Source organism: Asterias amurensis, chromosome 4 (assembly GCF_032118995.1).
Source record: "Asterias amurensis chromosome 4, ASM3211899v1".
NCBI classification, from domain to species: Eukaryota; Metazoa; Echinodermata; class Asteroidea; order Forcipulatida; family Asteriidae; genus Asterias; species Asterias amurensis.
Genome location: NC_092651.1, coordinates 10,709,407 through 10,736,781, shown reverse-complemented (window position 1 = coordinate 10,736,781; position 27,375 = coordinate 10,709,407). Strand labels below are relative to the sequence as shown.

Genomic DNA, 27,375 nt, shown 5'->3' with positions numbered 1-27,375 from the left:
CACATTGTGTTGGGATATTATTTTAGTGACTGCAAGGCTTTTCATCCAGGTAATAAAATTACATAGGTGTTGGCCAATGAACGGTTCTGCTGGTACATTGAAGCAGAACTTCACATAATTTGTAATTAAATGGATGGTGCTCAATTTGCTAATTGAGCAAAGACTAGACTAAATTCCTTCCTCCATGGTGGTCCGGTTGGCATAGTGGTATCTTTCATCGCCTTCCATCTGAAGGACCCTGGTTTGAACCCCGTTGGGGCACTAGATTTTACTAGGTTCTCATTCCCTACCTGACTGCGTGGGTTTTGCCTGAAATACTTCTTTGGGGTTTTCCTCCCTCATTCTCTTCATTGTTCACTTATAAATTGTTTGGAGTCCTTTGCCTCACAGCCCGAGTAAATGAAATAAAATGAAATTGTGTATAATAATGTGGCCATATTGCTTACATTAGATTTCAAAGTCATCATGCGGTAGGAATTATAATAGCATGTCCTTTAGCAACATACCCTTTTTTTAAAGTAGCATTCTTTGGTTTAACTGTAGCCGCAAATTTAGGGTCTTAGGCTAGAGTGAGAAATATAGTCTGGTCCCTTATAGTTTGATTAGAGAATGGGTCTATTAAAGCTCATTGTGACAGGGGAAACTAACACACTGCCTGGACAATGTTCGTATTTTACATCATAGTCAGCCACATCTCAGGATTTGCAGAAGATTATGTGTTGTGTATCATGAGTAACGAGGCGGAGCTAGCAGTAATGATGCTATAAGTTAATGCCCTGCTGCTCAAATCTCTGGGCTTATAATTAATATCAACCTACTTGACACTTGAAAGCTAATTAATCAGCAAGGATTGGCGTAACGGCCTAATAAGGTGTTAGTTCCCATGGGAGGTTGAGAAATCACAGCTTTGTCTGTCCCCATAGGAATGTATTATTATATGCTGTGCATAAAATAACAACAATCTAAACAGTTGAATACATGTAGGCAGAAACATAGACGAGAATTTGTTACACAAATATTTATAAAAATACAGCCTAATAACATCTAAAACTGCTCCAGGGTTGGAAAATTGTTTTTGTATTTTCCTTCTTCAAAAACAATATCGCATACCTACATTGCAAATTGGGTGATCCACATCAAAAAAGTGAAACCAACAATTTAATGCAAAGAGCGTACATTTTTGTAAATAATGTTTAAAAGGAAATTTGTGCATGCTCATGGTTTGTTATTTGCTTGAATGAAGCAATGATAATTTGGGTTTGTGATCCCCATATCAATTCCTTACTTTGACAGTATTTCAGATTGAATACTGGAGAATGGGTACTGATCGTCCAGTACAACATTTATAACTAGCGAGCTTTCATGTTGAATCTTATCAACAACAAGAAGTTAATGTTTTAAATTACTGTACTTTTTCTATTGTTCAGGCCACCTGCTTAAAAAAATTGTTTAATAAACTTATTATAAAATAACATTTTGCCAATTAAAAACTTAATTTGACACCTTAATGTTTTTTGTTGAATGTTTTTTATGGATGTAAAAGTTAGATTTTTATCTAATTTTTAAACCCTTTGTTTACGCCAGTGTGCATTTCAGCTTGTATGCTTATTAGTGTGTGCGCATCAAGATTAATTTTCCATACACTTTGATTTATTGATTACATTATAAAGCCATCTACAGTAAACACGAAGTGTACAAATAGAAAACATGCACAGCGTAATTGTATGGTACAAGTACTCCTGTCATACGGTGAATTTGCACAGTTGCTCATGATACAGACGCATTATAACATAACAGCCCTGTACACATTGCATTTACACACAAACTCATAGGAGCAGTAATTAGTGATGTAGGCCTATCCAATTTTAACATGTGCCATTTGTGCCTGTTTGCTCACCATGTTGATATTTAACTTTAAAAGGTCATTTTGTGTGTAGTATCGTACGCATAATTTGTTACGAGGACGTTAACGAGGACTTTAGCTGGACATCATCCCTGGAATAAATTAACAAATTCTATTCTTATTTGTACACATCAGTAAGATTCAATGCTACGGGTTTCGAAAGCATACTGTGTGCAAGATGGCTCGTAGATATTGGTTTTTTAAATGTCATTGCAAGACATACATAATTTACTACGTCACTGACATACATTGTGTAAATAATGTAGTTCACATCGTACAGTGAGGGATGCTAACTGCTAATAAATAGGGCCTCCAATATGAATCGCACACTCATTTGTGACGTTTTTCATACACGAATGGCTTCAATTAGCTGTGAAAGGAGATTCTCAGAATTTAGTGTCTCATGTCTTCTTTTATTAAAAAAATGTATTACAAATTTCTTTATAAAATTAAAATACATAACAGTGTTGGATTTTATTTAATTTTTGTTTACCCCATGTTTGTGTTTATTGATATTTGTTCATGCTGTGTGTAATTTGAATGAAATAATATGTAGTCATATATCTCACTATTTTTTTCTTGCTAGCCTTTAAAAAGACTCTGCTACATGTAGGGGCGATATGTCAGGCCACAACTGTTTGGTTTTTAACTAAAATTTGAATGCAATACTCTTTGCGGTATGATTATCTAAATTTGGGATGTCTTAAAAAAGTTGAGACATAATATTGCAAGTCAGATTCAAATAATATCTGGTCCAGTGAGTTGCAAAGTCACAAGTAACCGCTTGTAAAATTTCAATTGCTCGGACTATAGACAGTTTCTGTGTCACATGGTTCAGGGCAGAAGTTTTTACAATTTCTTTTTTTAAAGAGACAATGAACACATAACCTATGCAATTCTGAATGAGTGTGTATGACATAATAAGGTCTTTTCCCACCTGGGGTCCCTTTAAACATTTTGCCTGAACTAATGTATGTGACTTATTCATCTGCAGTATTTACTGTCTTTAGTCTGAGGAATCCAATGGGAGTGTTAACTTGCAGCCAATCAAGTCATTGTACCAGACATTATTAAAAATGTACAGTTTTGCAAATAATGGCTTTATTCATTTCAGTCAAATTTGCAGCTTCCACCCAAATGTTGTCCCCTTTAAAGGGAAGGTACATTTTTGGTAATTACTCAAATCAAATATTAACTTAAAAACTGACTTTGTTACGAGCATTGGAGAGCTGTTGATGGTATAAAATATTGATAGAAACAGCTCCCTTTGAAGCAGTATAGATTTGGAGAAAGAAGTAATTTCTCACTAAAAAAATAAAAGACTTCTAGCTAGAAGTCTTTTATTCCTAACTGAAAGCACACAAATTCGTCCAACAAGGGTGTTTTTTCTGTCATCATTTTCTCGCAACTCCGATGACCAATTGAGCTCAAATTTTCACAGGTTTGTTATTTTATGCTCATGATGGGTACACCAAGTGAGAAGACTGGTCTTTGACAACTATCAAAAGTGTACCTTCCCTTTAAGTTACTTGTCCGAGATCATCCGCATAACATTTTATTCGCATAACATTTTGAAAAGTGGATCTTGTGTCAAGAATTCAAAATCACTTTAAAAAGTGATCCTGCTGGAATTGTCTTTAGATGAATTGCACATGGCGTCATTGACCACCATCTTTGATGAAACAGGCATGCGTGCAACTGCAGGTCTATCATTGACTGGGAGGTTGCGCGCAGCGGAAACACAAGTGCACTTTTCCATTGTATATCATCAAATTTGGCGGTCGATGACACTATGTGCAATCCATCTCTTCATCTCTGCTGTGTTTAGTTTTTAAGTTTCAATTTTTTACTCATCCTTTTGGCAGGTTCCTGGAAAAGGTCACCGCACTCTCCCATCTAGGATTTCCTTCCTATCTTAGATCTCTCCAAAAATAGTTCACCAAATCTCATCTACTATCTCCTAGTCCTAATATATCTTGTAAATAACACCTCTTTGAAGATATAAATGAACCTGTTTTTAAACTTTATGTCGTCTCTCTCCACAGGGCATTAAAGAGCCAGAGTTCTTCGGCTTCATCTGCAGAGAGAAGTCCACCGTTTCCAGCTACATGTGTTATGTCTTCAAGTGCCAGTCAGAGCCTGTGGTATGTACTTAACACATCAGTTTAATAAAAACATTAGGAAAACTTGCCCTATCCTGCCACCACTTTTTCACTCATTTTTACAGAAAGGAATATGCTCATTTGAGTAAATTTACGATTTTATTTTATATCAAATAAAACAATTGGTGTCGGATACGGACATTTTTTCCAAAAATTTAAATTGATGGGATGTCTGTTTCTGTGTGAATCAGTTGTGAGGTGAGAAAGTATGAAGTTGAGAGATGCGTGCACTTACATGTACCAACCCCAAACCCATCAAAATACAACTGGTAGACTGATGAATGCACTTGTGAACTGATTATGCTTTTATGGGATCAATCTCAGAAGGAATTTTGTTCTTGGGACACAGCAATTTTGCTATTTTTTTGTTCTTCTATGAAACGATTTAAATTTGTATTGGAACTTTGCAAAGGGCACCACAACGGAAGACCATGGCAATTGGTGTGGCTTCTTTGTGTTAATTTCGAGGCCTGAATCTTACCATTTTACCACCGTACAGAGTCTCAATAGTTTATGTGTTAAATTTTGATGGCGTTCGGATTTTGTAAGAGTGTGGAAGGATCCTAGGTGATCACTTAAGAAATGTTAGGGTTGTATGGTAGCAAACAAATTAGAATAGGATTAATCAGTGACTTCTTGCATTAAGTATATGTAGTGTCATTTAAAAGTAGCGGGAGGACTGATCCTAAGTGTAGTAAGTCACGCAAGGGAGTTATAGGTTTAGCATCTTGAAGTATAATATCTAATTTGGTTCATTGGGGACTTATTATGCTTTATTACTGCATACATGTAGTTTAACAAGTAGATTGAGGAATTTCAAGATGTGAAGTCACTCAAGATAATTTTTTCGTCTCCTAAAAATAATTTTGTTTTTTTTCTCCGATAATGTTGAGAGCAAACAAATCGATTCAGAACAACCGTGTTTCTTAGTTACAGAAATAATCTTAAACAGATTCATAAATACCCCAGACAGTTTCGCTTCTCCTATTGGTGGAGAGCGTGTCACGTGGGGGTGTTTAAACGGTTGATAATGACCAGCTGGAGCTGTTTATAACCGGCTGGCTTCCGCGTGTCGGGCGCGCGTGACCGCCAATATTGTCACGCAGAACGGGCAATTCATAGCTATTAGTAACAGCGCGTAATCTATTTCTAAGCGCACATGTAATCTATTTTTAAGCGCGCGCACGTAATCTATTTCTAAGCACGCACGCGCGGACACAACCCACACTGCAACGACCCTGCCGGTTTTAACCGGCTGTTAAAGAACTCGTCGCTACCCTTTTATTTCCTTATTTATAGTACCATAATTTCCTGCGTACAAGACACAGCTTACCTGACTTTCAAAAGGTCAAACAGACAAAACAAACAAACAACATGCACTGTGTGTGTGTGTGAAAACTTATGCGAAGAGGATACATTGATTTTTCTTTGAAATTTTGGGTTAATTTGTAAGGTGAGCTGTTTATTGAAGAAGCTCTTGCCTAGGATATTGATATGTCTGATATGTATGTGATGGAGATAGCAGAAGGTGGCTTCAGTTCGGTCAGCTGAAGGCCAAGTTGGGTCTGAGACTCTTTAATTCTACGTTTATTTCTTACTTCTTTTCTCAAGATGAAACATACAAAATATTAAATAAGAAAAATAACAACCACATTATGACATAAGATGTAGGGAAAATAGTTAAAAACCAGCACAAGGAGAGCATGGGGCTGTCAGATTAAGCCCAGGCTTATTGTTCATGTAGAAGACAGCCTAGACAGATAATGTACGAACAATGAGACAAGACAAACGAGTAACAAGAAAACATAACTGGGTTGCTATGAGAGGGATATTACGAACTAGCAAGGCTAATAAAGCAAATGGCTTATGACATAGGAGCTCGGACTGACTATAAAAGAGAGCTATGCCACATCTTTGGACGTGACTTTTGGCTTTCTGTTTCCATGGCACTTTGAATTATGGACCAAATCGGGGATAATGTAGCCTTGCCAGCGGGTACAACTGCTATATGTAAGTCCCTCAACCTTTCCCAATCCTTAAACCTGCTTGGGTTTTAGTCAGGAAATTGAAAAGAGGTATCCATATTTATGAATGACGTATGGTGTCCAAATTAAAAAATAGGGTGACCATTCCAAAAAATACAGAGAGAGACCCATGTATCTGGCACCGTATTTCCCTGCACTTTATCGCCTCCATCCACAGGCCTGACTCCAATCTTGTAAAAGGCAGGGCAGTTTCTCCCAAGGGCACCTCTATGAGGGAAATTAATGTCTGGAACATTTCCAAAGGGCACTGAGGCAAATGGCCAGGGGCATGGAGGCAATTGCCTCTGTGAAGTTTCAGCCCTGCCTCCCACCCCCTCCTTGAAACCCCTCACCCCTTTCCGCCCACATCTTTTCCCCGACTCCTATACTTTGTTAACGACAGCGAGAAGTAATCGCGTTTCCTCGCCCACACAGATTCTGGGATCTGTGCCTCGCCGCTGTGTGTAGGAATCACAAACTGTCAACATTTACCTGTTTACTCCACACAGTGGGTAGTTTCCAACCACAGCCTGTTTCTTAAGCTCAATTAATCACAGCCCCTAATCCAGCCCCGAATGGCATTTTTAGGGACAAGGTTAGTCATTCAGATTGGAGATTTAGTTCTAGTCGGACTCCGAAGCAGGGAGGGAGGGGGGGGTTGTGTGACCTACATTATTTTAGCCAAACTCGGTGAGCTTGAAGTTGAGCTCACCTCCCAGCATGCAGAATTTACCTTTCTGTAACTTGTTTATTTATACCTTACTGTCCTGATTCCTTCAATCCTGTTTTTCTTTGTTCGTTTGTTTTTGTAGTTGTTGCTGTTTTGTTGATTATTATTGTTATTATTTATTTGACCAAAACAAAAGTTACAATTGTACAAGAAAGAACAAATAAGAAAAAATTAGAAATAAAGCAAGAAGTAAGGATGTTGTTATTTTTATTTGTATTCTTTATTATTATTATTATTATTTTTTTTTTTTTGGGGGGGGGGGGTTCAGCTTGGTCAAAGCTCATCAGTCAGAGTGAACAAGGTTGGGTTTTTTTGTTGGTGAACTACTGTTGGATTGGGAAGTTTACTCTTAATAAAATTAATGTTTGTTATATGTAATCTTGGTGATACTCATGTAATTGCAGGGGTCGAAATTGCCACTAGCCCGCTAGCCCGGGACTACCAGATTTACAGCCGGGCTACTCATTTTTCCAGCTTGATAGCCCGACGGGCTAGTGGAAAAATAATGCAAAAATCATCATCACAAACAATAAAGAACTATGTTATTGGTGTATTGTAAAGTTTGAGCCGTGACGCGGGACATAATGTGTCTTTCGGGCTACCAAAATCTAATCAGGGCTACTAAAAATTATTGGTCACTAGCCCTGCTGACTACCATGGAAATACACTTAATTTCGACCCCTGAATTGGTATGGTAACTCATTTCACGGCATGAAATGTGTCTGAATTAGGGTTTTTCTTTTTTAAAACAGCTCTTAAAAAAATCTTCGTATTATTCACAACAGTCCATCGCCCCCTTCCCCTTTCTGGACGGTTTTACCACATTATTGAGTATCGATTCAAAGAGAAAATTACCACAGATTCAATGCATGTATTTTTTTTGACACTGTTTTTTTAATAGCTACAGTTGAATTGGAAGTTCTCTTTAAAAAAACAAGTAATTTTTGCATGCCAAGAAATCCTCCAGACAGCACCAGAATCTAAAATCCACATACGTCAAGTCCAAACTTGATAAATGTGACTCTGAGGAATAAATTTTTCTGCTCCCACACGCTCCAAATTTGTAACCAGCGAAGGAGCTGACAACATGTATATTTAGACAGGCGGTTTCAAATCCCAGTTCAGTCTTGGACAGGCAGAGAAAACTCCTAGAGAAAATTATTTTTATCCGTGATCTGGGGATATTCCATCTGCAGAATCGGAAATTTCATTTTGCCGACTGTTACATTTAATAGGGATATTTATTTTAAATCTGTGATCTGGGGGGAATATTTGATCTGCAGAATCCAGTATTGCATTTGCCCATGCCCACTGTTAGTAGGGGTATTACTCTGTAATAGCCAATCTCATTTAGGGTAAGACTGCACACTGGGAAAAAACCCAAGGCATATCTCTATTATTACATTGCAATTTGCTACTCTAATATTTGAAAGGCCAAAGGTATAAGAGGGGAGAATGGTTCTGCCTTTTTTTTCTTTATTGAGCTGAGGCTGAGTGGTGCAATAAATTCTAATTTGTTGGCCCTCCATCGTGTTGTGTTAATCGAGCTGAAATGTTTTACACTTCTGCATGGTTTGTGCGATTGACAAATCATTTAAAACATCTTCTAGCGAGACAGATGTTGAGTTTAAATAACATAAAACTTTATTGTTAACTACATGTTTGCAATTGTCAGCGTAAGGAAAATCACCCTGATTATTTCTTGAGATGCAAGCTTATATTACCTGAGATGCAAATATTTACAACTGACACAAAAAAACATTTTCATGCTTGTGTGAAAATCATTTTGTGAAATACCCAATAATCATCTAAACAATTGATACTTTTTGATAAATTAATAACATTTTAAGATGGTACTTAAACTTATAGCTAAGGTTTTTTTTTAAGGAAAACCAATGCAGAAGTAGACCTACAGTGCAGCTGTTTTGCAAAAACATGTATCTTTGCACCTTTCATGTACCTTCCATATAAGTTTCTCTCTTCTTACCAACACAGTAACTTTATCGCTGCATTGCGCAGTTCCTCAAAAAAAGTCGTCAGGCGATCTATTTCAGACATGTGACCTACGGAAGTAAAGTACGTAAATACGTACTTGGTCTAACCCTGGGAACACAGCACCAACGATAAACAGTTTTAAAACCATTCTTCAGTTACCTTTCGTGCGGTTCGCAAATATCAAAGCCTATCTTGGGTGAAGCTTACTGATTTGAGTTTGCATTTCTAAATTTAGAAGACTGGGCAAGTTACGCTGTTCAAGAGAGCAACATTGAGTTGGAGTAATTGGAACTTGGCCAAAGCCTCTTCCGAGGCTAAAATTTTTTACTGAGAGTAATTTTGCGCTTTTGGTCGGTAAAAGGTCGTCAAAATTAGGATCTGGGGTTGGAAGGAACATCTGTTGACTGGAGGATTTGCTTCCTTGACGTAAAACTTTCTTGGAATGTAAATCTTGGCCAGAATAAGAAGTGGGAGTGATTTGACATACGCTTGTAGTTTTTCTCAGCTTTGAACCACAGTTTATAACAATTTAAGTGAGTTCTCTTCCTACATGTAGGCATAATCAATCTCAAAATACGGCAACAAATCTGCAGTTTTTATTCTTGAACTATACATTTTCTCAAGTGCCCTCAAGTTGGTCTGAAATGTTTTTGTAAATGTAGAATATCTCCGAGCAAATATTAATACAAACTTGAGAGAGTCTGTAGATGTTTACGTACTGATTGAGTGTACCAGGGCACTTTGAACACAGTTACTCCTGCACTCAAAGGGTTTGGGTAAATTTTGTATGACAAAAAAACACAATATCCACAGATTACATTAAACTTACATGGTTTGAAGTTGATGATGGTAGAAAGCTTCCCATAAGTTGCTGAGGTGCTGTAGTTTTTGAGAAATGAGCAAAAGCAATGTCACAGAATAATTTTCCTCTCAGGTTACAAAAATTATTTGAACATAAAAAAGGTAACCAGTAGTAGTATTCATGCGACTTTTCTGAAGAAATTTTATGTACAAAAGGTTCAAACCCTTTTAAGGGGTGTTAAGAACTAATGTGATGGACTAATGTTTTGGATGCCCACAGGGTTTGCTCTTTATGATGTATGTATCCTGTAATTTTGTTTTGTGTACTTGTAATTAAATGGAAAGATGGGATTCAACATGAACTTCGAATTCACACACAAAATTGAATTGAGTGATGGAACCCATCGATCTCCGTTGGCGTCAGATTTTGTTGACGGTAGTGAAATTGTCATAAAAGATCGTTCTTGTTAACATGACCTACATGTAACCTTCAGATCTATTTGAAATGATGAGAGTATGTAAACGTCTTTAATGTAACATCCTGTTAAAGGCACCAGACACATATAAACATATAAACATATAAACATGGTAATAAATCAAACTAATTGTTATTTTTCAAACTTACTTGGTAACAAGCAATGGAGAGCTGTTGATAGTATAAAACATTGTGAGAAACGGCTCCATCTGAAGTAACATTGGGAATGAAGAGTTTGGTGAAATTGACAGCAGGTCCACAAAAAAGTATTACTCTGAAACTTCATGTTTTTATCGAGATCTATTAGAATAACAGTATATTGTACCATACAGCAAGGACCTCCTTGCCCAAACCTGGGCCCAGTTTCATAAAACCTTTAGGCACAAAAACTTGCTAAGCACAGACGAATATTGCTTAGCAGAAACAGGTCACCAACCAAAATTACATGAAAATTGCATTATTGTGAGTGGTGCCCCACTCAATGTTTTCTTAGCAAAGAAATTTGTCAGACAGCTTTATGAAATTGGGCCTTGAGTCTCCAAAACCAGGTTTTGCTGGATTTGAAGGGATCTGAGTCAGCTGATAATAACAAAATATGGCCACCTTTGAAACAATGATTCTCTAGTTTTGAAAACACCTGTTTTGGCTTGAGACAGTTTTGTGCAAGTCCTGTTTCTGTGTCCATTTACTGTTTGTTTGTTAACAGGGAGATGTCTTGGTTTTTATGATTTCTTTATATACAGTATCATGCAAAACAGTTTATGCTCACTAGAAACTTTCCAAAGATCACACATTGTACATATTCTGCAGTGTTTACAAACAACAAACAGGGTTTGTATTCATGCTGGAACTCCTGCTCATATAAAATGCATTCTTTCCTGAAACAAACCAGCACACAACATGGTCCAATTTCATCCAATTTACATCAATAAGTGGTGTTACTTATCCATGTGTAGTAGTCATTACGCAGAATAACAGTGTAGTAGAACAGCCATGGCTGACTCATTCAGACAAACCACAAGTCCAATGTAGACAACAAAAATCATACCCTCGTCTGAGCTTTGCATGTTTAAGTGCTGCATTATCGTGCATAGACCGACCCATTTATTATGTACACAGATTTTGAATTTATTTATTGGTGTCATTTGAGCAGTGTGTCAATATCTACAGTTTCCTTTATGTGAGTTCGTTTTATTTTTTTATTTTTCTAGAATGAGCTATTAAAACATTTTTCGATGTAGAGCAGGAATGAGATTTTTCAGACTTTTAATCTAAATTCAGACTTTTTATGTCGACCTGGCGAAGAAAATCATATTTTATTTTTTTCACATTATAGAGAAGTCCTGCTCTTTGGTCTACCTAGTGCTGCAGATACTGTTCCCAAAAAGCTTCTTGGAAAATTTTACTCCAGGGGTTACAAAAATGTGGAAATGCCATCATTTCAACATACAAAAATAATTTGCATCCAAATTTCAAACTTTGTTTGTTAGCAATGAATCTCACCCCCTGATAGAGGCCCTGACATACATGTAAGTGGACATACATTGTTTGTGCGATCGCTATTACATTTTCTATAGGTTCACAAAATTGCAATAGTTGTTTTGGCAAAAGGAAACATTACCTTTCCCTTAAAAAAAAAACCATACTAGTATTACATAGTAGACTATACATACAAGTATTTTGCATCATGAATATATATGATGCGAAATACTTGTATACAGTATACTGTACTGTACTGAAATAGTATATTGAATAGTATGATGTACTTAAATACCCACATGTTTTACCTTAATATCATCATTATTTTATCTCTCCCGAACTAGAACATTCTTCAATAATGTAACCAAATCGAGGTGGGGGATGGGGGGGGGGGTAATGAGGACCCCTGTGAAATTTAAATTGGAGCTATCCCAGTATCCAGTTGACAAAGTGGTGATGGTCTTTTGAATGGGAATATATACTTTCCGATGCGTTAGTAATTGGCTTAGTAGAGCATGAAGTATGTATGACCCAGTGACTTTACTGGTGTCCTTTATTGAGCCCCAGAGCAAGGAGGATTGTGCTAAGAAGAACAATAATTGTGCTGCTAAGTGCTAATACTTATTATTGAGGAAGGAATGTCAGATATGCAGAAGTATCCCCTGAAAGAAGTGCCCACTACTTTAAAATAAGGAAGCAACTGTGCACAGTGTTGTATTCAGCTTGGATTTACCATACCCATGGAGGTACACATAGACATGCCAGGTAGTTTTATCATAGAGGAAGGATATTGGTTTGATCAGCTACTGAGAGAAAGGAGTGTTCCGGAAATACAGCGGTACACACATACTTATTAAAGAGATAGATGTAAGTGATATTTTCTATGGAATATTTTACCTCAAGAGTAGTTTTGCTTTCTTGGTACTACGCTCATTACATATCCAAGGGCCTCGCTGAATACTTAGTGTGGGTGTTCCACTGTACTTTTATATAACGGGAGAATAAGACACAAGATCTGTGTCCCACAGTGCTGCAAAAAAAGAAATTTTCCTTAGATGTAAGTGATATTTTCTATGGAACGTTTTACCTCTACCTAGAGTACTTTTGCTTTCTTGATACTACACTCATTATAAATCCAAGGGCCTCACTGAATACTTAGTGTGGGTGTTCCACTGTACTTTTATATTATAGAGGAATAAGGGACAAGATCTGTGTCCCATCGACAGGGATGCAAAAGATGAAATTTTGCTGTGATGGTGTTCGGAGTTATAGAGCTACAATGTAGTGTAGATTGGGTAAACTGTATAATTTCAACAGGTGTTCTTGTACAGTTTGTAATGTATTTGTAATCGTAGACACTGGACAGATATATTTTTCACCTGTTCAGCTGGAAATATTTTGTTAAGAGAATATTTATATCAGGCCTGGAATTTCATCTTCAAAAGGGAAAGACCAACTGGAAAATCTTAAAGTCAATGGGAAACCTTTGAAGGGGCATCAAGGCCAAGACCACGGGCAATATGGCTGCATCTAAATTAAGAGACATTGGATATGGCCATTGGCTGTCCAATGACAGCATTTAATAATGAGGACATTGGAGCGTTCTTTTGGGGTAGCATTTCCCTCTCACCTTTGCCCGACACCATGAAGAAGACACTTCTTCAAGAGAATGTATTGTTTAATACACCCTGGTTCTTTTCAGAAAGACAGAATAAATATATACTCAAAAGAGATACTTCCTTGTAGTTAAAATATAACATTTGTGTTTGTTGGTATAATTCTACCAAATCAGGAAACTATCTGAACATGTCATAGCAACATTTAGTCACACTATAGGACAATTTATTTATAGAGGAAGGAAATATTTTGTACCACAACATTCACTCCTCCTTTGGAACTGTTTCAGATGGGAATGTATTCAGAAAAAGAAACAGTGCAAACATTTTTATCTCCACTTTCTTGTGTTGACCAAAAACTGAATCATTTTCACCCAGATCGGATTGAGATTTTAATCGGATTAGATTAAAATAATTATATCGGTCGTAACAAGTTAAGTAGTGGCGGTCAGATACAGCACTTTTACCTACCGAAGTTTAATGTTTGTTACCATTGATGCTATTAAGAAACACTGTCATTTGGAAGTTTCTTAGTACACAAAGCTCTCACCCCCTTCCTCCATGCTCACCCTAAGCTAGTCTTAGTGCAAGACATTCTTATGGGAAAACCCTCTATAGGTCCTACGTAATGTATGATACACTCAACGCTGCCACACATCACGACTATTCTATCGATAGTTGAGTGGTATTGAATAACAACGCCTTGCACCAAGACTAACCCTAAGGAAGGTGATGTATTATGACAATTAAGTTTTCTAAATGCGTTGTCATACTTCACATCAAGGTACAAGTATTATCAAGTTCTCCATTAAAAATGCATAGTTTAATGAACTGTTGATCAGTCAGTATCAGAAAGGGTACTGTTTAAAGGCACTGGACACTATTGGTAGTTACTCAAAATAATTGTTAGCATAAAAACTTACTTGGTAACAAACAACGGAGAGATGTTGACAGTAAAACATTGTGAGAAACGGCTCCCTCTGAAGTAACGTAGTTTTTGAGAAAGAAGTAACTTTCCACTAAAACATGTGAAACCAGTGCTTAATATTTGTTTTATATATATTTCAAGGTATACATTTAACTCAAGTGTTCCTTACAGCATGCACATGTTTTTCATTAATTTCGAGACCTCAGAATTAGATTTTGAGGTCCCGAAATCAAGCATCTGAAAGCACACAAATTTGTGTGACAAGGGTGTTTTTTCTTCCATTATTATCTCACAACTTTGACGACAAATTGAGTTCAAATTTTCACACGTTTGTTATTTTATGTTAAGATACACCAAGTGAGAAAAACTGGTCTTTGACAACTACCAAAGGTGTCCAGTGTATTTAAGGAACTGTCAGTATCAGACAGGTTAATGTTTACTGTTCACTTGTTGATTCCCTAAGAAGAGTCGCCTTGCAGTGTTTTCTCAGTAGCATTGTTCTTAAAGCATTGTCTCTTCCTGTTGGCTCTCCCACTGAGACAATAACCGCAGCAATGCACAGCGACTGAAGTGTCAACTTCACATGTTGATAATCTCATTCCATTAGTCGTATCCCTCGAGAAAAATTAAGTGCTGACTGCGGGTACACAGGACGCGCAAAACGGCTCCCAGCGAGGTTTTTATTTTTGGTCTCTTCTTATTGACTTTAAAGGTTGAAGGCATTATTCTGCCCACTGGGGGGGGGGGAGGGGGACTGTTGGGGGATCCTCTTCAGCTCGGGTAAACAACCATGAACGGGTTAATTAAAGATGCAGGGATCCGTCACAATCTACATGAAGCACTTTTTAAAGGCACTGGACACGTTTAGTAATGTTCAAAGACCAGGATTCTCACTTGGTGTATACCATCGTATGCATAAAATAACAAACTTGTGAAAATTTGGGCTCAAATGGTCATCGAAGTTGCATGAAAACTTCTTGCACAAATTTGTTTTGTTTTCAGATGTCTAATAAAAGGCTTCAGGCCTGAAGTCTTTTAATATTTGAGTAAGAATTTACCTCTTTCTAGAAAACCATGTTACTTCAAAGGGAGTTGTTTCTCACAATGTTTTATACTATCATTATCAACAGCTCTCCATTACTCGTTACGAAGTGAGTTTTTATGCTAACAATTATTTTGAATAACTGCCAATAGTGTCCAGTGCCTTTAAATGTGCAGGGATCTCTGTCACAATCTACGTGTGTCTGAGGAGGTTGGTACTAGAGGCACAGCTTGATTGCTTGTCATTATGAGGGTTTATACCCTCCAGAGTTAATTGCCAATTTTAGCTTCCTATGGAGTGACTCGGGATGAGACTGGGTTTTCAAATATTGTTTAAATAATACTTAGACCAAATTAGTATAAGTTTGATGTATGTACATGTGGATGGGAAAACATTTTTTTATGATTTTGGTTCTGCATTAAAAAATAACTCAAAACAAATTATTTATGCAGTACTATGTAATGTTACTTACAAATTGTTGTTGGTAAAAATTTTAAAACAAATTAGGGGAAAACAATAACAATAGGTTTTAAAAAAAATACTTGTTTTCATTGAAAACTTGGTGTCGAACGAAAAAGAAACTTGTGTAGACCTGGTCAGTGGTTTTACTTCTTTGGAAGACAAGAAGTGATACTTATGGTGATCCCCTTACTGCCACTTGCTAGGTTGTGTCACAAACTGGGTGTAATCCCTTGCATTCTACGCCCTCCCCCCCCCCCCCCCCCCCCAGAAAAAAAGGTATTGACAAACTAAGGCATCTGCCAACATAGAACTAAAAAGCTTGATTTGAGGTTGCAGGTTCAAATCCTGGTTTAGTAAATATTTTATTTTTTTCCAAAACGTTTGAGAAGGCCCTATTACCATAAAGTAGCAAGGCGGGTCCGGGAACCAAACATTAATAATAAACAATGGTTTATAAACAAGACAACCAATATTTCAGGTTAATTTATTTATTTTTAAAATGAAATGAATATTTTAATAAGTATTCAAAGATGCGGAAAGGTCAGCGTGTTTCTGTACCACTCCTTCATCACCTCCAGCCTACGCTGATGCTGTCCCACTGAGAGGCAAATAATAATAATGCAGTCATTGAACTGCCTTCACAATTACTCTCAAGAACCTCCTTGAATTTAGGGGGCTCTACATGTAGGTGTAGGTTATATGCAGACATTAAAGTGGTGGTGTAGGGGTGTCTTGCCTCAACTTCCACCTCTGGGAGCCTGGTTGGAATCACACCGGGGGGGCACTACGTGGATTGGGTTTTCAGTCCCTAGTTGACTGCGTGGGTTTTCCCTGGAATAATTATCTGGGGGTTTTCCTCCCCCACATTTAAAACTGAAATGTCTTCATTGTCTTCTCCCCTTGTCCAGTTGCTGAACAGGCTTGACACAAATTATCATAGATGTAGGTCTACTTCACTTATACTTACCTGTAGAGCTCAAAACCTGCTGCTGCTTTTGATAGTATAAAGCATTTTGGGAAACATTTCACTTCGAAGTACATTGGATATAAAAAAATAATCACTTTTTATGCCTCAAAATTTTAATCCATGAAGCATTTTTGTCAGTAACATTTCTCAGATTGTGTTTTCATAATAATAGTATAAAGGCTGAGTCACACTGCAGCGATAACGATAACGATCACGATGCAGAGAGAACGCATTCTATTGGTTGAATTGCTCCACGCAGAATACGCACACGCCTATTCAACCAATGGACTGCGTTCTCTTTGCTTCGTTATCGTTATCGTTCTCGTTATTGCTGCAGGGGGACCGGGCCTTAAGGCTCAGAAGCTAGAAACCTTTAACACTACACCATAATTGGTGCATTTGCAGACATTTTGTAGGGTTATACATAACTCCTTTAAGACATAAAAGGTGAAGTAGGAATATTAATCCAGCCATGAGTTATTCCAAGTGTATGACGGAGTGAATTTTCTAAGAACACTTATGTACGTCATATCCATGGAGAGCGCGCATCCCTTTGCTCCACAAGAAGTGAATCAAAATAAACACCCGGATTTGTTGTGCTTTATTTAATGCTCAGTTCTGGGAAGATTGGGGATTAACTTCCGAGGTAAAGTTTCATCTATCGGAGGAAGGGCTAAACCTGGACAGTCAGTCTAAAGATGAAGGAATCCTTTGCCATGCAATTGAAATTTTTAAACTAAATTTTTGACTATTTTTGTTGGGAGTCTTCTTTGATTTCACTGAATCCCGAAGCTGATTCTGTTTTGGGAGGCATAATTTCTTGTTTGTTCTTGAAATCAGTGCTTAATTTTTGTTTTGTATACATTTCAAGGTATACACTTAACTTAATTGTTCCCTTTAGCATGCACATGTTTTTCATTATTTCTAGCTCAAAGTATCCGTTTGTGTGTAATGTAGCCTGAATGCCTTGCTTTTCAATTATAACAAATTTAAATGAGATTTGAATCCAGAAAGAAAAACTTGATAACTTGACATTTTCAATTGGCCTCTGACAATATCAATTGAATATATCAACCATAAATATCAATTGAGCTAGAGTGTGATGTTGGTTGGTTGATCGTGGGTTTTTTTTTTTTCAAGTTTGTTTAAAAATTTATCAAGGTACATGTATATATATACTTAAGGCATTTTTGTTTTGTGTGCAATTTTGTGCACATTTAAAGGCAGGGGACACTGTTGGTAATTACTCAAAATAGTTATTAGCATAAAACCTTACTTGGTAATGAGTAATGAGGAGAGGTTGATAGTATAAAACATTGTGAGAAATGGCTCCCTCTGAAATAATGTAGGTTTCGATATAGGAGTAATTTTCCACAAATTTGATTTCAAGACCTCAAAATTAGATTTTGAGGTCTCAAAATCAAGCATCTGAAAGCACATAACTTCGTGTGACAGGTGTGTTTTTTCTTTCATTATTATCTCGCAACTTTGACGATCAATTGAGCTCAAATTTTCACAGGTTTGTTATTTTATGCATATGTTGAGATACAGCAAGTGAGGAGACTGATTTTAATCTCAATCATTAATTCTGTCATGTCGAAACTTAATGCGCATTGAAATGAATGTACATGTACACTTAAGAGGGTTCTGCACATGCACAAGCTGGGCCGAGTTATTTGCTTGTCATGAGCGCGAATTTCAGCGGAAATGCAGAACAAACAAACAAATAAATTTATTATTTCACACACAAAAAAACACAAGGAAAAACCATTAGTAGGGCTTTTAAAACTTCTAGAAAAAATTGGTCCAAACTGCCCCACAGTTTGGATAAAACCTGGGGGAGAATTAACCCTGCATGTATGTTATAGCATAGAGGTCCTTTCTCTATTAAACTAGTAATTTTCCAAGTGGCAGGGAAAGAATTATCCATTGCATTCTCTGACCACCAATTACTCTCCTCAATTGTAACAGTAGGCCCTAATAACAGTGTTCAGTGGTGTCGCTTTCATTTTGTCTGAGTTGTTGGCGCAACTAAAAGCGATGGTTTGGTTGTACCTGTACCTGTCTTAGCCCCTCCCCCTCCCCCTTTTGAAATTGCCCAATTAGTCTATGGCACATTGATCAAGTTCTGCAACACTATAGCCCCAAGCTGCTGAAAATTTACCCCCCAAGGAGGTGACCAAAAGGTCAGGAGCTTTGTTTTGTCGCTGTTCATTTCCCCTTAAGTCAGGCTCACCTATGATGAAGTCTGTCCACAGGAACTTCTTATAGATGACTTTTACACATAAATAAATAATAAGTCTGCCTAAAAATCTCGGCCCAATTTCATGGCTCTGCTTACCGCTGAATTCTGCGCTTACGAACACCATTCTCTGCTTGCAGGACTAGCGCCGAAGGCCCAGTACATGTATGTGGAGTAAGGTGATTTACAAATAAATAAAAAATATGTCTGCCTAAAAATCAGGGCCCATCTTCATGGCTCTGCTTACCGTAAGCACAGAATCGGCGCTTACGGAAGCAGGGAATTCGGTGCTTACAGCAAGCGTATTTCATGGGTTAGTGGTGAATTTTGGCTTCTGCACGTGCGTACTCCCCGTTACTAGGCATTCTAGGCTTACAAGGCTAGCGCAGAAATTCGGCGCTTGCACGTAAGCGGGAAATCGCGATCGCAAGCGCAGAATTCGTTGGTAAGCAGAGCCATGAAATTGGGCCCAGGGCCCAATTCCAGGGCCCAATTACATGGCTCTGCTTACTGCCGAATTCTGCGCTTACGAACACCATGCACCGAATATGTGTAAGAGAAGAATGCCTGGATGGAGTTCGCACACGCACAAGCCAAAATTCCCTGCTTACCTGTGAATACATAAAAATAAAAAATACTCAAAGTCAGTATAGTATTAACTTGTGTCACATAAGACCACCGGACTTGTCCGTTCATGACTTTACAGGCTCGACACTGAAGCTACTGGCCTAGGGCATGTGGCCCAGTGTAAAATTCGATCCCTGTATATGATACTTTGAATAAATAAATACTCATTTTTAGCAAGATTAGAAGCATCCTATGGAGTTAAACCATTAGTAACTCAGTTGCAATTTACCACATATGGAGTTTTGTGTGTGTATAAGGGTAGACCTCAAGTTGAACTCATTAATGCATATTGCTGCATCCAAATCACTCAAACCATGGAGCTACATGTATAAACCTACAGTGGTCGATACCCACATGTGAAGATTGCATGTATTTATAAACAATGTGTAATATCATAGAGCAAGGGTAATACGATACCTGTATATTTACATAATGTAAGCATTGAGGTGTTAGAGAGAGCTTTTGCAGGTATTTTTTTATCTGTAAATTGAATGTGATTTTCCTAAACTGGTAAGTAGTCAACCTTAACAAAATTACTTGCATGTGAGGTTTATGGTATTGGTGATATTTGTTGCGTTTGTTGATCTTTGTTTTCTGAAACTTTGAGTTCTGAAAAGGAAGATAAAGCCATGACCTTCCTCCATGTTGGTTGGAACAGTGTTGTTTGGAAGAGTTGCCAAAATTTCAGGGTTGTGTTTTTAACAGTTTTTGACGAAACCTTTTTTGGACAGGAGTTTCTGCTAAACTGCGAGGAGAGATCATCTGTGAACTTCTGAGCTTGCACTTTTTGTGCTTGTTGTGTCCAAGATTTTAGGAACCCGATTTTGCTGTTGCTGGTAATGGAATGAGAAGACCTGTAGTTTAGCCCGGATCATATATCCTGCGAATGCGAATACGATACGAATATTGATGTCATGGGCTGTTTTTGCAGCGAATACTCCGCAATGTGTTTTATCACATTCGCACTCACCGGAAGAATGAACCGGGCTTACCAAGCACTTCAATGTTGGGGAGTAAATATTTAAAGTTGGCGAGTCAATATAATATAATTATTTTTTGTTTCCATGAATCGTTTCCAGGTTGATAGCATTATGACCACCCTACGGCAGTCCTTCAACGTCGCACTGCAGAAAAGTAAACTCCATGTGATCTGCGGAACGTGCCCAATGCACCAATTGCACAAGCTCTGTCAGACTTTGGAAGGTTAGTGGCAATCCCAGAATAAATAACACGCCAGAAAAGCTTTTAGCGCCCACCGACATAGATGTTTGCAGGAGTATCATTTTTAAGCGTGATATAATTCACTTTATTACGTGTTTTTTATTTGAGAAGAGAAAGTTTAAAGCAGAGCTGAGAGTATGGGCAAAGCTGTTTGTGACAGTAACATTTTTATTTATTTTATGTGGCATAGTTCGATTTGTAAATGTTTTGGGGGGAGAGGCGGTAAACAAGAAAGAAAAAATAGGACAGTTTGCCTATAGATATCATGAGAGGACAATTTTACCCTGTTTCAAGCTGGATTCAATGATTTAGTTAATTGCTCTGGTATTTTTAAATTAATATGTTTGATTGGCCATAATTTCCTCGCTTTTTCTGGATACCTTCTCTTTTTCGTTTGCGCCTCTTTATTGCTATAAATGTATTTGTATTTGTTTGTACTTGTTTATGCCTCTGAAGAAGGTGCGGTTTGCATTTTAAGCTGAGGCAATCTAACCCTACTCATTTTGTATTGTTTTGGGTATTTTTTTCCTTCTTCAAGGGGGGGGGTTTAAAAAAAGTTATAGCAAGCGAGGAAAGTCACTATTGTGGAATGATGCCGGATTGAATCAACGTTGTTCTTTACAAACTAAGCCAACAAGCCTTTTTGAGATATGGCGGACACAATGCTACAACACTATAAGGTTTGGGTAAATTTGTGTATATACACCCAAACCAAACGGTACACTCCTATCAAATCTGCCATACCTCAAAAAGGCTTATGAACACTGTAGATTCCACGCATTCTGAGCGTGTCAATCACAGCATTTGAATGCAAATTGCATTATCGTCCCAGGGCTGTTTGGACATGGTGTTTTCAAGTTTTTTCGTTTTGTTTCTTTTTTACATTGGGTGTACCACATTCATTGTTGAAGGGGAAACATTCATGCAATACACTCTGCATTAATGAAAGTAAATCAATCAATAAATATTGACAAACTAAGTGATGGTTATTTATAAATGTGACTGGTTTATTCATTTGCAAATCCATAGTGACCGAAGGTCAAAACAGAAAAACTATGCTGAATGCAACATTACAGTCAAATTCTGTGTGAGTTTTTTAAAAAGAAATTCACCTATAGGCCTAACTAAAACAAATATCTTAGATAATTCATTGAAAATTTATTTTGACAAATTAGATTTGTAGGCCTATACACATTGAAATCAAAAAAAGTGAGTGTGAGCCATTGAAATATTCTTGTTGACAATGACATCTCTTTATGGTAATAAAGCCAAGGATCCCATTATATCTTGTACTTGGAACTTGTTTTGAATTTTTTTTTTTAAGTTCACAGATTAACAAACAAATAACTTACAGGGTTTACATAAGGTAATGGTGAAAGACTTCTCTTGAAATATCATTCCATGAAATGCTTTACTTTTTGAGAAAACATTAAAACAATATCACATTCTCGATATCGAGAATTACGGATTTATTTTAAACACATGTCATGACACTGCGAAACAGGCGGAAACAAGGGTGGGTTTTCCCGTTATTTTCTCCCCACTCCGATGACCGATTGAGCCTAAATTTTCACAGGTTTGTTATTTTATATAGAAGTTGTGATACACGAAGTGTGGGCCTTGGACAATACTGTTTACCGAAAGTGTCCAATGGCTTTAACATTGGAGATACAAGACAATGCACTAGAACATGTTTAATGGGATTCTGAATTGGGCAAACTCAGCTAAAGCTGGGACCGAACGCGAACACTCGAGAGGGAAACACCGGTTCTAGATGGGATGTGAATCTAGTACCATCTAGTGGTGAATTGTTGGACAGGATAAAATGTACATTGGCCTTATACCATTGTGTATTATCACTCACTACATGATACTCTTTCCCAAGTTTGTGATAACAATTTGTAGGCATAATCACTCAGTTGGGGTTCGAACCCACAACCTTTGCTATGCTAGAGCTAGATGTCTTGCATTAGACCACCAGGCGAGCTTGAGGCAGTGTGAACCGCAACAATCTAACAAACTCAGTGGAAGGACAAAAACTAAATAATATTTTGTATCCCCGATGCAAAATAACATCTATTCATTGCATACTGTATAATACAAATTTGTGTATCAATCATGGTGAATTTATCAATGTGCACAGCTGACAATCTATGCTGAGCTTCTGCAAAATAAATCAAATCCACGAATGTTGATTGTATATGCTGCTTGCATGCATTAGAACTACTCATTTACAACTGATTAGAGCACATTTACAACTGATTAGAGCAAGTGTTCCAAGTGACAGCTTGTATTGGTTTCATCTACATACCTCTGGCATGCATGTAGCGTGCTGGCTGTTTTAAAGGGTTTTAATACCTTTTGTAGATCAAGTTTTCTGGCCATGACATGAATCTCTACTCACTGATTAATATTTAATATAATGTAACTTTTGTAACTAAATGTAAGTTTTGAGGAAATATAAAGAAGAAAATCACAGAGCAATGTTTTCAGGAGAGTTGCGTTAATCCATTGTACATGCTTAAATAATGTTTGTCTCACCCTTGCTCTATGGTCTCACTGAGACGAAAATAGTATTCATAATTTTTTTTACCCCATTTATAAGTACTATTTTGAGGGAAGCTTTCTACACTCATAATCTTTAAACCGTGCAAGATTTTATGTAAATTTGTGTTTAGTGTAGAACAAAAAAAAATACCCAAACCCTTTAAAGGCTAAATGGAAGTATAAGATATTACCTGGGGTCTCGTTATGATCGTAAGGAATGAACATATAGAGGCTGGGGAGAAGAAGTGTGAAAATATTGGCTTTAATTGTTTACAAACATTCATGTATTGAATTACTAAACATATCTAAACATGAATAATTTTGTTGAACTGCACTTTGTGGACTAAAATTGGTCTAGCTACAACACTGTTTACAACCAGAATAAATTAAATGAATGAAATGACCTATGTATTATCTGTACATCTAATGTTTACAAGACTGGTTAATGTTTTTTCTTCTCCTGTATGTTTCAGGTCAATCTCCTGAGAAGGGGCACAGTATTTTGCTGAAGCAGCTGGAAACGCTGAGTGAGTCAGAACGCAGCTCCGTCGTCACAAAAACAAAGGTGTGTAGTCTAAGTTTCTCCTGTTCAAAGGAAAGGTATACTATTGGTTATCACTCGTAAAACTAATGGCAATGCATTTGGATAAAACTCAATTCAAAATAGTGTGGTTACGTAACAAGATATCATGTTTTTAAAACATGAATTTGAGAAACGATACTGTCAGTAATGTTTCTCAGATTGTGTATTCCAATTATTCTGGACCTATCTGCTGTGGATTTTCGGTGATATCTCACAAGCGCAACCACCTTTTGAAAATAATGTTCACATGCTTTACTGTATACATCAAATTGATTTCAAAAACACAACTACCAAAGAAATTTTTCACACTTTCCCTGTAAGCGAAGAATGGCGATTACAAGCGCAGAATTTGGTAGTGAGCAAGTTTAAGCCAAGTTATAGCCACACTTTAAGTGACATTGCCTGGCTCTAAATTCTCTGCATTTATTTTCTGCTACTAACAGCTTCTAACGGACTACCCAGAGCTGATTTCTTACAGCTCAGTGAATTTTAAATTCTCCCCTTTCGCCCACAAATTATTCCAGCTCACAAAATCTGAAAAAGAATGCCAGATGGATAAGTCTCAGGAGTCTTTCTGTATGTTTGTTTAGTCTGGCTGATATTAGAAATATGTCTTTAAAGTCAACTTTCATCTAATATAGACATTCAACCATTCTTCAACTGTGTTTGTACAGTTCACAATATGCCATATAGTATGTGCACAAACATTTACTTAAGGTTCTGTTGGTGCTTGCTTGCTGTCGAATCAGCTTTATTATTATTACCGATACATTCATTGAAATTGGCAGTAAACACAAAAATGTTGCTGCCTTTTAAAGGGTAGTTGGAGAGGTGAAAGGGGGTGTGAAATGATTATAAGTTTTTAATATATCATGGTTTCCAATCCCCAATACCCAAATAAGTTTGTGAAATGAGGTGCATCACAAAACCAGTCAAATGGAAGGCGCCCAATATTTGATGTTTGCCTTATTGAGTTAATTTCTTTTCACACAAGATACCTGGAGAGTCTTTCTTATATTATAAACCGAACATTCAGAAAGCTCCCAAAACTGAACCTTTTTAATACATTATAGTACACTTGATTTTGACTGGCCATGTTCATAAATGTTAATATGATAGGGGGTAGGGCTAGGTCCCTGAAGCAGCTGACTGAGTCTACAAAGACAAAGCGCAAACCCCGAGTCTTAACAGGCAGTTCTTGTTTTTCTAAGTGCAAGTTGGCACCTTTTAGGGCCTGATAGTGTGCAGTGAAGACATGCACGATAAATAGAGAGAGGTAGCATGCCTCGGTTGTCGCTTATAAAGGGAAATACTGTCTGCCACCTGGTGTGATGAGAACTGGGCGAGGGTCCCTCGATGATCGAGTCATAGCTTTTGATCGATGGATGCAATTATTCAGTCCAGAAATAGATGGATAAGTTATCTTTGTTTTTTCCCAATGCATCATGTGCAGATTCAATCTGTGTACAGAATCGTGAGTGAATTTGAGTTGTTTTACTCTTTACAAAAAAAATCCTTTCTTTTTTATCAGGTGTTTGCTTTTTTTTTTTTTTTTTGAGGTTTATTATTATTTCAGATTTGTCATATTCCGCTAAAACATTGCTTGCTAGAGATGTCTTTAACATATTTCTTTTGGTTTTAAAAATCATTTTATAATTGAAAGAACTGTTTTTATTCATAATTATTTGGTTGTTTTTTTATTTTTTTTGGGGGGGGGGTGAAAATGTGTTCATTGTTTCCATTTATACTTTGAAAATGTGAAATGCATGCATCATTGATTTATGTTTACTGCCTGAAAGAATATTTTGATATTTTTACATCATAAATTTGTTCCTTCTTAGGGGCCCTGGTTTCACCCCGAATTAGTTTTTATTCATTTTATTCATTTATGTATTTTTTTGTGTGTGTGATATAAACCTACTATAAATTTTGGACAAACTTTGGTCTTGGAGTGAAACCAAATAATATTCTTTGTCAACTTTGACACGTAGTTTAAACCTCTCTAACTATGATGTCATGAGCTTAACAGTGCACTCATGCTGAGAGTTTCATTCTGTGCAACACATGTGCGTGAATTAACTGTTTGACAAACGCTGTGCTCACAGTGTGTCTTATAGAACATATCCATCTGCACAAGAAGGGGTCTACATATTTTGTTTCCTAAAAATAGCTAAAATATTTGTAATGCATTATACAGAATTGGTAAGGATATAAAAAAACACAATTGATTTATTTTAGTCTGAAAGCTTATCGATACTAGAAACGAAACATCTTTCCAGTGAAATACCTTCCTCAGAAATGAAGTCATGTTGGAGAAAACTGTTTCTGAAAACCTAAATATACGCAACAGCTGATTTCGGTTGTTACAACCAAAATTATGGAAAATGTGTTTATATTTGTTGAAAAATTTGTGCACCGTTTTTAAAACATTGTTTAATGGCGTCGCACAACGAATCAGATGTAAGCACGAGTGATAACACAAAACATAAACACTGTTTGCGACTATTTTATCAACTCTGATTTCTGTGTAAAGCCTTTAAAGGGTTTGGGTACTTTTTGCATGACACAAGACACAGCCGTCCACAGATTTACATTAAAATGTCACGGTTTAAAGATAATGATAGTAGAAAGCTCCCCTGAAGTTATTACGTGCTGAGGTGCTGTAGATTTTGAGAAATGAATAAAACAATGTCATGAAAAAAGAAAAAAAGTTGTCTCAGTGAGATGAAAATTACTTTAGCATGTACAACGGATTTGCGCAACTCTCCTGAAAACAATGTGCTGTCATTTTCACCTCTTCTCTTTCAAAAACTTGACGACTAATAAAGCTGATACTTCTATAGGTAAATTATACATACTTCCTTATTTTACAAAGAGTTGGGGATTCATGTTATGGCCCAAAACAAAAGGTATCAAAACCAATTAAGTGTCTTTCATCTTTCAGGAAGCCAGAGCTACGAGTGCCCAAGAGGCTAATGAAATCATCATGAGCCATCTGATCAGCATCTGTGAGCAGCAGCAGAATGCACACACTCACAACAGCGACACGGAGGTTGGTGGTGGAGGAGACAGCACCAATGCAAGTCCTACGCAGGTATTGTCAAGACTGACCAACCATGACTTGTTTCATCAGTAGGCCCTACAGCTGCGTTAAGAGTTTTGGCAAGAATGTCCCAAAATAATAATACTTATAATTATGCGAGACATTTATATGGTGCATAATGTAGAAGCCTGTATGATAATAATAATAATAATAATAATATCGAAGTCTTATATAGCGCACGTATCTACCAAACAAGGTACTCAAGGCACTGAGTATATACAAACTTTCAGAAAGAAAGGTTATTGCAGTGATGAATTTTGAGACCCATTTAGTTAGCACCTTATAATGGTTTACCAAACACAAAACATAAAACAGTTATTCAATTATTCAAGGATGTCTATACTTTATTCAAAATGAAAAACAAAGTTTATAAAGTAGAAACTTTTAATCCCTTAAAAGTTAAATTACAAGTTAAATGAAAGGGTTGAAGAGAGCTCTGCACAATACAGGCAATTCACAGCACAGTGT

At 37.0% G+C, this 27,375-nt stretch overlaps 1 protein-coding gene across 1 annotated transcript in view; it reads left to right on the top strand.

The window, feature by feature from the left end:
* The window catches only part of LOC139935873 (TBC1 domain family member 1-like), a 69,849-nt gene that overhangs the window by 18,317 nt on the left and 24,157 nt on the right, over positions 1-27,375 (top strand). The window contains exons 3-6 of the mRNA XM_071930486.1: positions 3,949-4,047; positions 20,533-20,656; positions 23,695-23,786; positions 26,749-26,898. Coding sequence (XP_071786587.1) covers positions 3,949-4,047; positions 20,533-20,656; positions 23,695-23,786; positions 26,749-26,898 — 465 coding nt within the window. The remainder of the gene's footprint in view (positions 1-3,948; positions 4,048-20,532; positions 20,657-23,694; positions 23,787-26,748; positions 26,899-27,375) is intronic.